Source organism: Camelus bactrianus, chromosome 8, assembly GCF_048773025.1.
Source record: "Camelus bactrianus isolate YW-2024 breed Bactrian camel chromosome 8, ASM4877302v1, whole genome shotgun sequence".
Taxonomy (NCBI): Eukaryota; Metazoa; Chordata; class Mammalia; order Artiodactyla; family Camelidae; genus Camelus; species Camelus bactrianus.
This window is the reverse complement of record NC_133546.1, coordinates 51,249,815-51,264,454: the sequence shown is the minus strand read 5'-3', so window position 1 is coordinate 51,264,454 and position 14,640 is coordinate 51,249,815. Positions and strand designations below refer to the sequence as shown.

At 33.0% G+C, this 14,640-nt stretch overlaps 1 protein-coding gene across 3 annotated transcripts in view; it reads right to left on the bottom strand.

Annotated features, from left to right (window-relative positions):
- Positions 1–14,640, bottom strand: part of ASCC3 (activating signal cointegrator 1 complex subunit 3) — a 301,513-nt gene that overhangs the window by 51,721 nt on the left and 235,152 nt on the right. For all 3 annotated transcript variants that reach the window (XM_074368581.1, XM_074368580.1, XM_010965191.3), the window contains exons 35-36: positions 10,966–11,077; positions 10,635–10,769 (exon numbers count right to left, since the gene is read on the bottom strand). In XM_074368581.1, the coding sequence (XP_074224682.1) occupies positions 10,635–10,769; positions 10,966–11,077 (247 nt within the window). The remainder of the gene's footprint in view (positions 1–10,634; positions 10,770–10,965; positions 11,078–14,640) is intronic.

Genomic DNA, 14,640 nt, shown 5'->3' with positions numbered 1-14,640 from the left:
AGAACTTGAAAAGCTTGAAAGAGCTATTCAGCTAATTATTAAATTATCCTTTATTGTCTAACAAGGCAAGCTTTATAAATATCTTAATGCTATAATTCACATATAGGCCTATGTGAAAACCAACCAAAACAAAAACCACTTTTCCTGCGGAATCTCTTTCAAGAACTTAAGTTTATGTTTAAGTGATTATAAATTATTCATTCTTAAAGAGATATTGGTCTTTTAAGAAAAGTTTTTCCGTTTTTTTTTTTATTATAAGTAACACTGTTATGGACATCTGTGCACATATCACCTGTTTCCTTAGATAGATACCTAGAAATGAAACTACAATACCAGAGTGGAAATTTTTTAAAGCTTTTTTTTTTTTTTAAAACTTTGATAGATATTATCAAAATTCTTTTTCTAGGAAGTTTGGGTCAACAAAGACTCCATTTAGTAGCATCTGGGAATGTCACAACTCACAGCACATTTGCCATCAGTGAGTATTATACTTTTGAATTTCCAACAATTTAATAGGCTCAAAAGACTCCCATTTCTGTTTCAATTCACATTTCCTTGATTACTGAGAAGGTTGAACTTTCTGTTGATATTTGTCAAAGATGAATTTATTCTTCTGTAAGTTGTTATTTAATGTCTTCTTTTCATTTTATCATTGGAGCCATAGTGGTTTTTTTTTTTCAATTTTTTGATTTAAAAAATTAAAATATATTACCCATTTGATACAATTAAAATAATTATGACAAATATTAACACTTTAAAATTTTTATATATAGAGGCATGCACATATTTTATATTTTTATGTAGGCAAAACTACCCATTTCCTTGTTATAATTTCTTCTATTCCTTTATGCTTTTTGTTTTGTCCACTCTCCCTCTTTGAAATTTAAATATTATTCTTGGCTCATCTGACTGAATTTTTCTCTAGTATATGCCATGAAATTAGAATCTAATGAATATTTTTCCAAAATGTTATACAATTTACCCCAAAATATCTATTGAATAAACTACTCCTTAACCTATGATTTTATAATGGTTTCTTTTCATTTGGTTAGTGCTTCACACAGGTAAGTGAGATGGGTCTTGACCAATGTATGAAAACTGTCCTGTCTAAGCTAGGGAGGGAGGCATTCTTGGCATAAGGAACAGCAGGAGCTCCAGAGAGGCAAAACAGGAAGGGGAGTTGAAGACGGAGGCTGTTTTAACTCCAACCTATACTGAGACCAGGCTCAGAACAATCTCATATGGCATGCTAAGGAATCAGAACTTCTGTTATAAGCCTTCTTTGAATAGAAGAAGATAATGATATTTGTCCTCTGTTGATACAATTTGTGTAAATTGTAATACATCAACAACCAGAATGTGTTGTCAACATTAAAATATTATTAATGAAAACTAGCAATAAAAGACATGAACGATTATCATACGGTAGATATGTATTGAGGCTTTACACATTATTTTATTTAATCTTCCCCTTTATTTTACAGATGAGCATGGAGCTTGGAGAGATTAAGTGACTAACTCAAGGTCACATGTCTAGAAAATGACAGAGCCAGGTCTGTGTGACTCTAAAGCCCGTGTTCTTAATAACTAGACCTTCAGCATACTCTGGACATGCTGATATAACTTACTTTTAAAATAGTTAATCTCAAACTATAATTACTTCTTAGACATAGGCCTTTTCCCCTCTTGAAAGCAGGAACCATATCTTAACTATCATTGTTCTCTTGCACTTAACACAGTAGGTGCTAAATAAATACTTGCTGGCCTGTTGAAAATGTGTATTTAAGAATATCCATAGAACAAAAGGTATTGAACAGATAAGCTTCCAAAGAAGAGAAAATGAAGGACAAGCAAGAGAAAGTGTAACTAGTATGGGAGGCAAAGAAAAAACTGAAGTAGAGGAAGGGATTAGAAAAGTGCAGATAATAAAAGGAATGGACATTTATTTCCTCATTAGAAATTGAAATGAAGAAATACTTCGTCTATTTGGGTAGCAAAATGCTAATTTTTGAAAACCTACATTGAGCAAGTACCTAGACTTTAAACATGGTCTCCCCAAGTATCATATTAGTGTAACGTTTGCCTGTTCTCAGGAAGAGAAACTACTCAGTATCACAGCCCAGTTTAGAGCTGGCATTACTAATGAACTCTATGAAATTGACCAGAGCTTTAACTGCAATTGAAGGAAGAGAATTTTTCCAGATGAGTATATGCCTAATAAAATGGCCACTTTGATTTGCCTTATTTTTCTCTCAGCCAGATTCCAATGGCTTGCTGGCTGTTTTACAGCCTTCTCCTTAGTCCCAAAAGAAAGAATATTTTTCTTACTAATACAGCTTCCTCATAGATTTCAAGCCCAAGTTCCTAATTCAAAGAAGTGCTAATCCATTTGCATAGCATCTTAGAGAAGGAGTAATCACCCAGCCATAATCACAATTACGAATCATAATTACTTTATGATTTCTTATAATTACTAAGTGGTTTTTAACAACTATAAATAGATGAGCACCCTTAGGAACACAGACATTGGTCTGGAAGCCAGGGTAATGTCTCATTAAAGAATCGTAGTGCTTTTTTATTTAGAGATAGCATAATGTGGCAGTGGGGAGTCATTACTTTTACAGACTTTGTCACTCCTCCATGGTACACAAAAACCCAGAGCCATGGCCTCTAGTAAAATATTAACCTGAGGAGAAAGGAAGAGGGAAAAAGGGAATAGGGGCAAAACAACCTAAGAGAGAAAACTCATAAAATGACATTATCGTCAAGGATATCAAGATCTCTCAAATGAAGGTACCATATGTTTAGGGGGGAAAAAAAATCAACACTAAAACTCACTAAAGGATACATGCTATGGTGAGAGCAAAATTGTCTTGGGATCATAAGGAAACCCAGACTCTGTACTACTCTTCATTCCTCCAAATATTAATATGTCTTAGTAAGTTCAATAAGGCCAGCCTTTCTGATAGAGAGACTAAGTGTTCTGAATCCCTAAAAATGTAAAGATATCTAGAGTTAGGCAGTTTTGAATGCAAAACAAAAGCAAAATACAAATAATAAACCTAAACTAAAATGTAACACAAAACAAAAATAAATAAAATATAAATAAAATGCTAGCTAACATTTACTAAGTCCTGCAAATGAGCAAAGGACTGTTCTGTGCTTTACCTGTATTAACTAATTTAATCCTCTCAATAATTCCATAAGGTATTTATGGTGGTGATATTACAAAAGTCATGGTTATGTAATTATTCTATACTTGGACTATAGGCTCTTTTCTTTAAAACACAATGACCAGAAAAAAGAACAACTCAGAAGGATTAATGGATGAGAAACTGGTGAGAAAATGATCAGGAGATATAAATCTCTATCAGACTACATAATGGCTAATGTATAAGAACTAGTGGGTTGTCTGATAACAACCAGTGAGGTGAGAGAACAATGCATTATTTAGTAAGAGTAAGGACATATGGCAAAGAATAAATATTGTTTAAACAAATAAATTAAAAAGGGTAATTATACTGTTTTCATTTAAAAAACCTGAAACTTATAAAAGCCGTATTATCTGTAAAACTAGATTCAATAAAACAAGAAAATGACTAAATATAATGGCCTGTTTTTAAACACATATTAGAATATACTTTAACACAATTTATAATAGAGAATTTACAAAAATTTTACCTGAAACTGTGTTAATACAGTTAAAAAAGTTTCTGTTGTGTTTCTCTGCATTATTACATAAAAAGCCTGGCATATTAGTTAAGCTAAAGGGCTTTATGTCCCTTAGCACCAAGGAGTATTTCTATGGTTATTTTTTTTTTTAATTCCACGCTTCCAAAACAATGTAATATTGAAGGACTCTGCTTATACCAGTAGGAGGTTGGGAAAGATACTTAATTTTTTTTTAGGGTATTTAATTTTTCTTTTGCTCCATTACACAGAAAATGACACTGAAGCACATTTAGCTGTCTTTAAGTATCGGCAATCATTACACTTATTTACCTATTTGGTTGCTTTGTGAAAATAAAAGGTGATGTTTTGACATTATTTCTACTGGGAAGATATTTAGGATAGGAACCGTGAACCCTTTGGAATACTTCTAATCACTGTTATTAATTGAGGAGGGAGCTAGCATTGATTTCAGAACTGCTCCACCTGCTGGACCAATGAAACCCTAACAGTAATTTTAGAGTACTTAAACTTTATTGGGATGAAATTAAACATTTTGAGCAGAAACCAATTTCTGGTATATGGAAATTCTATTTTAAAATGTTTTATCCACTATCACAGTTTCTATTTATTTTCCACTTATTTTTATAGTCTAAACAATCCTCTGCCTAGTCAAACTAGAATGAAGTGGTAAATGGTTAGAATTTAGGGAAGAGATTTCATTCCCAGAAAGATAATAATCTTCAGTGTTATTTTCATTATATTTTTATTTCCCCAATGTGATTGCCTGTGTACTGACAATTCTAAATAGTTATAGTATCATTAAGTTAAGCAGAGAGTTACTACCAATGATAAACAAACATATATTCCAAACCAAATTAACAATGATTTACTTTGCCAAGTGATTCATGATAGGGTTCCCAGAAAAGCAAACTACCCTGGAGTTTTATAAATATAACTTAATTTATATGAAACCACTCAATATTTTATTTATAATTTAAAACTGCCTAAATGAAGTCTCCCTCTGCAAATGTTTTTAACATTGACCCCCAGGAGCTTGGTGATCCAATCCTGCCCCTGGGCCAGGCTGAGAACTCTGACTTTTGAGGACAACAGCAGCAACTCTTCTGCCTTGAATGCCACGAGTAGGACTAAACCCTTCCTGGGCACAGACAAAACTATACTAAGCAGCAACAGCAGAAGAGACAGATATATTCCTTTGTTTCTATTAGGTTCTTTGGGCTCTAGTACAAATTTCCTTACAAGATACAAGTCTGTCTTCTATTTCTTTGGTATTCTCCCAAGTACACTGAGTATTGGATAGAATGTTTGGCAAATGTTAATAAATGTCAACAAGCCAAAAGTATTTTTTATAGATAGGTTAGGCTGAGAAGGTTAATGATGTATCCTTTTTACATAACCTTGCTTTGTAAGTTTAAGCAAAAGAGCTAAATAAAATACAAGAGGAAAAAGAAAAGTACAAAACTGCAAAGGGGGAAAAAAAAGAGAAGGGCATTTAAAAGGTTGCTGAGAGAGAGGAATTCTAATTTCAACTCTCCCCTTTGGAAGCTGAGTTTTTGTATTATTTTTTCCATACTGATTGTGTCATTTTGGGCAAGACTGGGTCTTTGTTTTTGGAAAAAAATGAGAAAGTTAAATTAGGTGATAATAAAAGAAATATTAAAGCTATTCATACTTTGGTATCTAAACTCATTTCTTAATAGCCCTATTTAACTGCCAACCTTTAGAATTCTAGTAATTGACAGTTGTTATTCTGTGGGCCAGTTTAGGAAGCCAAAAGGAATTTTTTAAAAAGTATCAAAAATTTAAAACAGGGCAAATTTCAGATAATATTACACATGTATTTTACGCTCATCAGAACATAATCAGCTTAAAAATCTTTAGAGGAAGCCAGTAAATCACAACAGATCTGAGACTGAAGACTTATCAGGAAAATATTTCACTTTTCTCTGTGCTGAGAAAAGCTTGTAAGTCCAGAAAGCTAGCAAGAAGCTAGGAAATAATGGAGACTAGGGGAGGTCTCGAGGGAAAGAGACCAAGAGAAGTCGAAAGATACTTTTTTTGAAGACATTTGCCATCTGTGCCTCTCCAAAAGATGCCAAGCAGCTCCCCGGCCTGAGGGTTAGGGAAGCTCTCCTCATGAACCCTGGAAGAGATCCCATTAGGTTTCCCCACTAGGGTGATGAAGAGTAGCAGATGGGATCCTGTGACTGTTGGGAGGTCATTTGGAAATGGAAGGCCATGAGGTTGGTGATGTGCACTGTTACTCGGTTAACCTTTCCTTCCTTCCATTCTTCCTTTAATGATCTCTTTAATTCTACATCCTGGGTCCCCTACCAATGGTATCCATATCTGGCTTGTCCTTTTTATTTGTTCTGTTTAAAATTTCTCTCTCTAAAAAATTCTTACTTACTTTTCCAAGCTCATATTTAAGAAAGATATGTTTGCAATTTTCAACTGAAAGATGTGTGGTTGTGTCCCAAAGAGGACAAAATTCAAGCATTAAAAATACTGTATTACTGAAAATGTTCTACATGTGGACAGAGGAAAGAATCACTGTTTTTAAAGAAAGCAGTGCAGAGAACTGTCAAATGTGGGAATTTATTAATAGAGAAAAATTCTATTGCCCTGATACTTTTCTAAATTTGGAATGGTTCTATTTTATATTGACACATAAAACCCATACTTTTAGTCAATATCCAAGGCTTTGTGGAAAAATAAGAATTTCACAACTTTTCAAATTGGATATTTGATATATAATCTCATGTTTCTGTGTAGTCACAAGAACCATAACAACTGAGCATATCTTTTTCAGAAATATATTGACAATTTAGAGACAAAATACATTTGGGGCATATTTTGCTTTCTTTCAAAGCTATTAATACTACAGCAAACACATTATGAAAAATATGTCCAAATAAATGAAAAAATATGTTCAAATGAATTTTCAATATGTTTAAATACATTTTCCCTAACTTTGAAATCTTTCCATTTCAATTACTCTTTTAAAATAGGCTATCTCTAGAAGTCCACTGGATATATCAAATCATGATCCCTGTGTGCCATGATGACAGGCACCTTTTACTCTAGACTTGGCTTTCAGTGCCAACATCATTAAGAGATTCTTCAAATTACTTTTTAAATGTCCCTTTCCCTCAGGATTTTCACTTATATCTAATTAGACTACTTACTCCATGCCATGTAATCCCTGTTGCCAAAACTGCTAAATGCTTCAATAAGTAGGAGGAGGGCATCAATGGAGCAAGACAGATGTAATGTCACTGGTTAACAATAGAAGTGTGAAGCAGCTGCCTTAATTATGAAGCTTATTAATTCATGGTGTTAAAAAAAACTTGGCAAGAGTTCTTACAAAATATCTAACCTTTCCAAGTAGCATCATATTGCTTAAAATTTAAAATATATGTTTTCAATAAGGAATGTTGAAATAATTATTTTGCCAGTAATTAACATCTGCACTTAATACCTATAATTCTAAATCACAAGGTCACACATAATTTTAAAAGTAACTCTGCTTCTTAATTGACTTTTAAAAAGTATGTATCTTTACATTTCAATTCTTTAACTTTTTTTTTACAGTTGGAATTAAATCATAGGATAAGGATAAAATATGTCTAGGAGAGGAAGTAGGGTATAGGGAAAGGAATTCTAAAGAGCTACATTCTATAGAACCTGGGAAAATGTGAATAACCTCATTAAACCTCAATTTCATTTTCTATATATTACCATTTACCATGAAGTGTTATTTGATGATTACAAATAACATATATTAAATGCCTGGCATGTAGTAGGTGCTCCACAAAAGGTAGTAGTTATTATTTTTTTGATGAATGTATTGGAAAGACAAGATTTAAATAAATGAGTTGCTATCATAGAATAAGTGAAGAGAAATAGTCTCAACACAATCTTCAGCCTTACACCTAGAATAGAGTATCTGATTATCACTTAAAGATAATGACATCTAAAAATGTAAGCCAGAAGTAGGACAATTTCTTAGGAAGAAGATGAGTAAGTGAAAATGCAGGTCTCAAAAGAGGTGTTAGTAGAGAAAAAAAATTAGTAAAACTGTGTTTTCTATTTCAGTATTGACTGAAATAAAATTTTACAAATAATGGAGTAATAATCAACAGGAATTAGTTCCTAAAGGTGTAACAGACTGTCACACTTAGAGAAACAAATACCCCCTGGACTCAATATTCTGAAGGATAAAAGATACTCCAAGTATCTGATGGACCAAGAGAAAAATACCATGAAGATGACACACTTTTATCTAACCCTGGTCCCTACCTCCCTTGATCTGTAACAGAATGTCCAGCATCTATCACACCAAATACGACAGGCACAATCTCTTGTTCTCTTTCAGTTCGTTAGTAGTTTTATTATTAATAAAGTCTTTCCAGCACTTTTTGAATCTATACATTTTTGGCCTATATTATATCCATCAAGTGAAGTAACAAATTCTGAGTTATTACTTATAAGATCAGATAGAACTTCTTATTAATTAAAAAAGATAATTTTGTTCATGATCTAAAGAGGGCCTCCATTCATATAGCTCATGATTTTAATGTCTGTTACCTGATTCAAAACCTTTCTAGACTGAAATGTCCTAGTCATTTGAATGGCTCACTTGGGCTCATTCAAACTTTCTCCCTGATGTTCTTTTGATGTCGGGCCAAGAGAAATGTACATAGCAAATCTCGTGCACAGGGAAGATTAACGAGCAGACAGAATACTACATTCTGTTTTGTTTTTAGAGACTCTTTTTGATGATGGGCAACATTCTGTGGCAATTCTTAGAACATCACACCTGCACATATAAATCTGCAGATAATTTGTTTTGTTTAGTTACCAAAGAGCTGACTTTATTTTAATAATGATATACCATGAGATCAGTGTAACTGGTTTTAGGCAGTGTAATGCTGGAAAGAAAGAGGCTGGTGAAAGGATGCGACAAACCTCTGGTTCTGATCAATGCCTTTTCGTAGAGAAGACTGAAGAGAAAATGATTGAGTCCTCTTGGTATTATATATACACTTGGAGGCTTTCTTAGGGTGGTGGAAGGGGATACGGAATGTAAAAGGCATATGTTTTCACAAACCTTTACAATGTGCATCTAGTCTTAACATGACATACTTTGCACCTCCCACCTCAGTGTTTCCCACATCTTTGTGTGTGTGTGTGTGTGTGTGTGTGTGTGTGTGTTTGTGAGTGAGACACGAGATGCAGCAGTGCGGGGGTTAGAGCCCATACTCAGATGCTAGACTGTAAACTACTCACTTGCTCTGCAACCTTGGACAAGTTGGTTAATCTGTAAAATGGGAATAGTAATGGGACGCTATTGATATCAAATGAGTGGTCGTTGTTAGGATTAAATGATTTTCTCAGTGTAAAGTTCCTAGAATAGTGCCTGGCACATGAAAAGTGCTCAAAGGTGTTAGCTATTATAATGTGTTCCTAAGTACTTTAAAAGACTAGATTAGGTAATATAATAAGGCAAATAAACATGAAAGAAACATTATACTCTTAAATCTAACGGATACTAGTTTAAGATGCTTGCCAAAATTAATTAACCATTATTTTACTGTCTTTCCTCCACATAAATCCTGTTTTTATGACTGTCTAAGAAATGATAAAAACCTCATTCTTGGAAATCTAAAAGAAATTCTTCATTAAAAAAAAATATTCTTACCTCTGAAATGAATCGTCGATTTGAAAAAAAAAATCATTTTTTTGAGAGCTGCCTCATATACTGTAACCCTGTACTCACTTCTGTAGAGTGAACAGAAAACTGATTCATACAGGACCCACACATCCATCTGTTAACAAACTCGGACTCATTACAACGTATGAGGCCCTATGCCACACACAGAATCTATACACTAGTTCCTCAAAGGAAAACACTGAAAAATTAGGAAACTGTGAATGGGATACTGCTGCCAACTGAGAATGATAAATAGCAGAGGTAGGAAAAAAGCTAGTAAGTGAACCACAGCAGAATCAGTGAATTTATAAGAGAAGGACCTTAAAGACTTTATAGTCCAATGGGTCTTAACTTTTTAAGAAAGCACCAACACATCTGAAGGGTAAAATAATACACAATATTTACTTATAACATATATTATATCCTGACTAACGTGCCAACAAAGTTTTATGGTAAATTATTACATTTAAAGTCAACAAAGAGAAATAATAACATACACAGTATGCAGAAAAGAAGTGGAGAAGATACTCCTAATAGTAATTTTAACTTTAATATTAAGTTCAGTTCTAAGCTTCTTGGTAAAAAAAAAAATGTCAACACAGTATAGTTTTTTACCATGTGATAAATCGGATTGTATATTTTTTGGGAAGGGGGAATGGGAGGAGTTAAAAAAGTTTTTCTGGCAATTAATTCTAAGAGAGCTTAATCTCGTGGATCTTTATGTAAAGAAATTTCAGTAACATTGTAGGTTCAATAAGAACTACCCAAAAACAGCAATAAGAAAAGCCTTCGATTATAATTCAAACAAGTTATTACATTGAAGGATAGGGTGGGCACCTGGCTGCTGAGAGGAGCCCAGTCTATACCTATTATCCTGGCTTAAGTGTTAACAGTGCCCCATTCCATTCACAGAGGGACCCAGGTTTGGATGATAAATTACATGGTCACCTTATCTATGGGGAACTTGTTCCAGATATGTTGCTTTTGCAGTGATCTTGTCTGACAGAGGAAAACTGTATCAATAGTTTCTGCCAAATTTCAAGAGGAACCAGACGGCAACAATTTAACACCCAAATTAGAAGGGAAGGAAACCGACTATACCTCAATAAAAAGGTAATAAAAGAAAAAAATATATCTGAGTTTAAAAAAAAGAAGGGAAGGTATGAAATATATAAAATATAATCTCTTTATATTAAAAATAATGCAGTAAAATCATGAAACTCACACTCAGAATTGAGAGCAATTCTTCGGTGCCGCATTCTGGTTTCAAACGCTCCTTGAACATTTTAACTGTTTGGTGCTTCAAGTAGTAGTAAGAGGCAATCCGGCCATATGTCAGAGGTTCAATGCTCCGATTATCCTATTTCCAAAGAAAGATAAAATGACATAAATAAAAAGTACAACAGAAGTGCATACATTCATAAAATTAAAATTCATATTGCAGGTTGCTACTGCAAAAGTTTCATTAACATTTTTGGTTATCACTAGAAGAAAAAGTCCTATTGTTACAAAGCTGGGCAATCTCTTCAATTGAAATGTATGTGATCCAGTCGTACCTCTCCAATTTCAATACAATAGGAATGTTCCAATTCAACCAGGGACTTCTCAACCAGACTGGACAGAAACTTGTTCACAGAATCATGGCTCACATCACTCAAATTGTAGTAGCTAGAAAACAAGTGAGGTCATTATTTGTTTCAAGATATTTCCTATTAAAACGGTCACTTCAATTTCACATTGTTCATTTTAGAATTTCCACAAAATAATTACATTTATAGCAAATTAATGAAATAAAGCAAATGCAAAACTACCTTTTCCATTTTACAGATCAAAAGCCCCACACTAAGGTTTGCCAACACTGATGAACAATGGCAATATGTTAAAAATATGTAAACATTTTATATATAAATGTATAATTCCCTTTTGTATGTAACAACTCATCCTCAGTAACTTTAAAAAACTCAAAGAACTATGGATTTGGGTGGTAGATGAGTTCTTTAGGAAATTTAGTCAATTGTTGTTCCCCTAATGCATAAAGAATAAATATCCAAGATTAGAAGAGACATCATCATGTTAACAAAAAAGCATTCTAATTAAGCTTTATCTCTACAGAAAATATAAGAGTTCAGCTCCACATATTTTCTAAGTAAAAAGCCAAAGGACATGCAATTCACCTGAATACTCCTCTCTCTAACTCCAAGATGTTTTTGGCAAAACCCTAAGAACACCAGGAATCTGTGCCTGGGAACAGATCCAAGAGGTGAGGGACTGTGCTGCAGCCATGGAAGATCTCGAATTCCTGCTGGGTGAACCCTGTCCCCTAGTCAGCATGGAGAATTACGTGCCCTACCTCCATCCAAATCAAGGAACAGGCTTCAGAGAACAGACTCTCATCACTGAAGCCCCAGCACGAGGGCTTATATCTGTACAGGATTAGGAAGAGGGCAGTCAGAACCTGGGGCAGAAAGTGTTAACAGTCTCAAATGGGAGAGGCCTAAAAGAAACCACAACTTGCCAAGTATGGTGATTACTTTTTTTCTTTCTTCAAAGGGAAAGATTTGGGGTCAGTATTTCTATAAACATTTATTTAAAAATACACAAAGCAGGACTTAAATCATGGGAGGATATATTTTCACTAGAAAGAGACATTAGCTTAAATGGCTAGGTATACCCAAATATGAGAGTCTTCAATGAATATGGATTAATAATAGGTTACTTATTTGGGAAAATAACTGTAAATCATAATTATATGCTGAGGATTTTAATTTTCATAAAAGTGAAATAGTTACTTTAAATTTTAGTCTTTGGAGAAATTATTGCCTTTCCTAGAAAACTTTCCATAGAAAAGTTCTTTTCATAGACCAAAATAAAGCAATATTTATCAACGAACAGATAAATACCAGACAGATCTGTGCTGCCATTAATTTAAACAAAACGTACAGAATTTTATCTAACCAGACATATGTGAAGGTGAAAAACCAGCATTAGAAACCATAAGAAAAGGCTTCCTTTATCCTGTATTATGACTAAGAAGGAGTATATAATTAGAGTAATTTATTCTGCATTAGAGGTGAAAATAAAAATTCTGGATATTCAAAGCCCCATAAAGAGACAGATTCCCAAAGGTGGTCCAAATTACTAATAATATTTTTTGTCTTTCATTTTGACCCCAACAAATGAAATTTATCAGCCAAATTTTCTACAATATAAGTGCTTACTTTACATTTCACATTCTTTCAGCTTGCTAAGCCTACAAGTTTTCCAATACTATATTCAGCTGTCTGGACTAATGCAGAGTTGATAAAGTTATTTCTAAATTGAAAAAATTAGTGAAAATGTGTACTTGAATAAGAAGTACTACTTGCAGGACAAGAATCAAGTTATTCTTTATGCAATTAAAATTACAGCAGGAAGACACTATTAAAATAATAATACCATGAAAACCAAAAAGTTATAATTCCCTTTTTATTTATAAATTTATTAGCCATTTGAAACCAAAAACAATCTCATGGTTGCTGCTACTGATTACCATAAGCCATTCTCCTATAAGTGTAATTAAAATGCCAGCTTCACAATATTATGCTTTAATGAATAAATTGGTATACTTACAAGTAATATTTAAAACCATTAATGAGAAAAACTTTTCTCCAAAAATTATAGGTCCTTTTCAATATTTACCCATTGTTTTATGTATTTATAAGATATTTTGATGGGCTAATATTCCTTCTGAAGTTTGTTTATTTAAATCTATTGGGAAATTTTTTAGACTAATTTGTGGTTTTTATCCAGATAAGGTACAGTCAGGGTAAACATTTTTTAAACATTTAAAATGAGCTGCCCCCCACCAAAAAAATCAAGTAAAATCATAGCTCTGAGACTGCAGCAATTATCTGATGACTACACTAAAATATTATTCATAATCTAACTTGCTAAAAATGAATGCATTCTTTGAATAGAATAACTTTAAAAACTTCCACTGATATTTAATATAGTTGTTCTTTTCCAATGTGCTCACCAACCTTCTTATTATCTTGCATTGGAGAGGAAACAAAAAGATTCAATTTAACTGAACTGACATTCAATTTATGCAATATCAAAACTTTCATCCTTATGATATTTGGGGGTAATCTAGAATGTAAAAATTCCCGAAAATTGTTTTCTTCAGATATTGTGGCATATAAAAGGGATGACTTTGTTTTTAAAAGTGACAACTTTAAAAACAGAGAATGCTGGTTAACATGTTATATTCTTGAATATAACAGTAAAATCTCAATCACTAAAAACTTTTCTCCTGTGCAGCCAGCACAAATACTAAAATGCATCTATTTTTGTTAGTGATATGATTTTATTGATTTATACCAAGTATTATTCTTTGTTAATATTTGAACTGAGTTTCCAAGGTTACTTAAATTTTTTAAATCCATAAAAAAAGTAAGATTGCTACATCTTAATTAGATATATAATTTATAAGATACTACAAAGTAATAAAAGTAAATGGAAATGGAATTTTTTTTAGGTCAAATAAATTGGGAGAGAATATATTCTGACACTATTCTGTGAATAAAGGATAGAGTTTATATTTACATGATTTTCATTAGTAGCCTTATCTGGCCTTCTCTTCAAACATGTGAACTTTTCAGTCACCGTGCAATTTCTAGCTTAAATAATTATAAGCATTTAGCTTAAAACATTACACATTATTAATTTCAATAATCACTTTATTAACTTGAAAAAGCATGCAACAGCTAAGTAAAAAGGTTTGTTTTCATGACTCACTCTCCACAGTACAAAATTTATAATTTACTGGTTATTAAAGCAGAAATATTATAAAACTTTAATTATAGATAAAGGATACAATGTAGTTTCAAGCTCACTGCATTGAATCATCATGTCATTATCTTCTCTTTGCCATAAACAGACAGCCTACCTTTTTGTCAGCATGCTATTTCATTTATTTCACAGAGAAACCCAGTTTCACAATAATTGACTTGTCAGAGGCTCTAATTTATGAGGCTGAGCTCTGTAAGATTTCTCTATATTGGACTCAACCTGCACACAAGCAGGGTTGAATATTTACAATGCTGTTAACAGGTGCTGAGTTGTTTAATGATTCTAATAGCCAGAAGCGTACTGAGAAAGCCAGCGGGATCACAATTACAGGCTGTTTGAACACAACAATTACTAGTCCCCTGAGAGGTGTGAAAGTCAAAGGCAGTTTGATAGTGACAGCA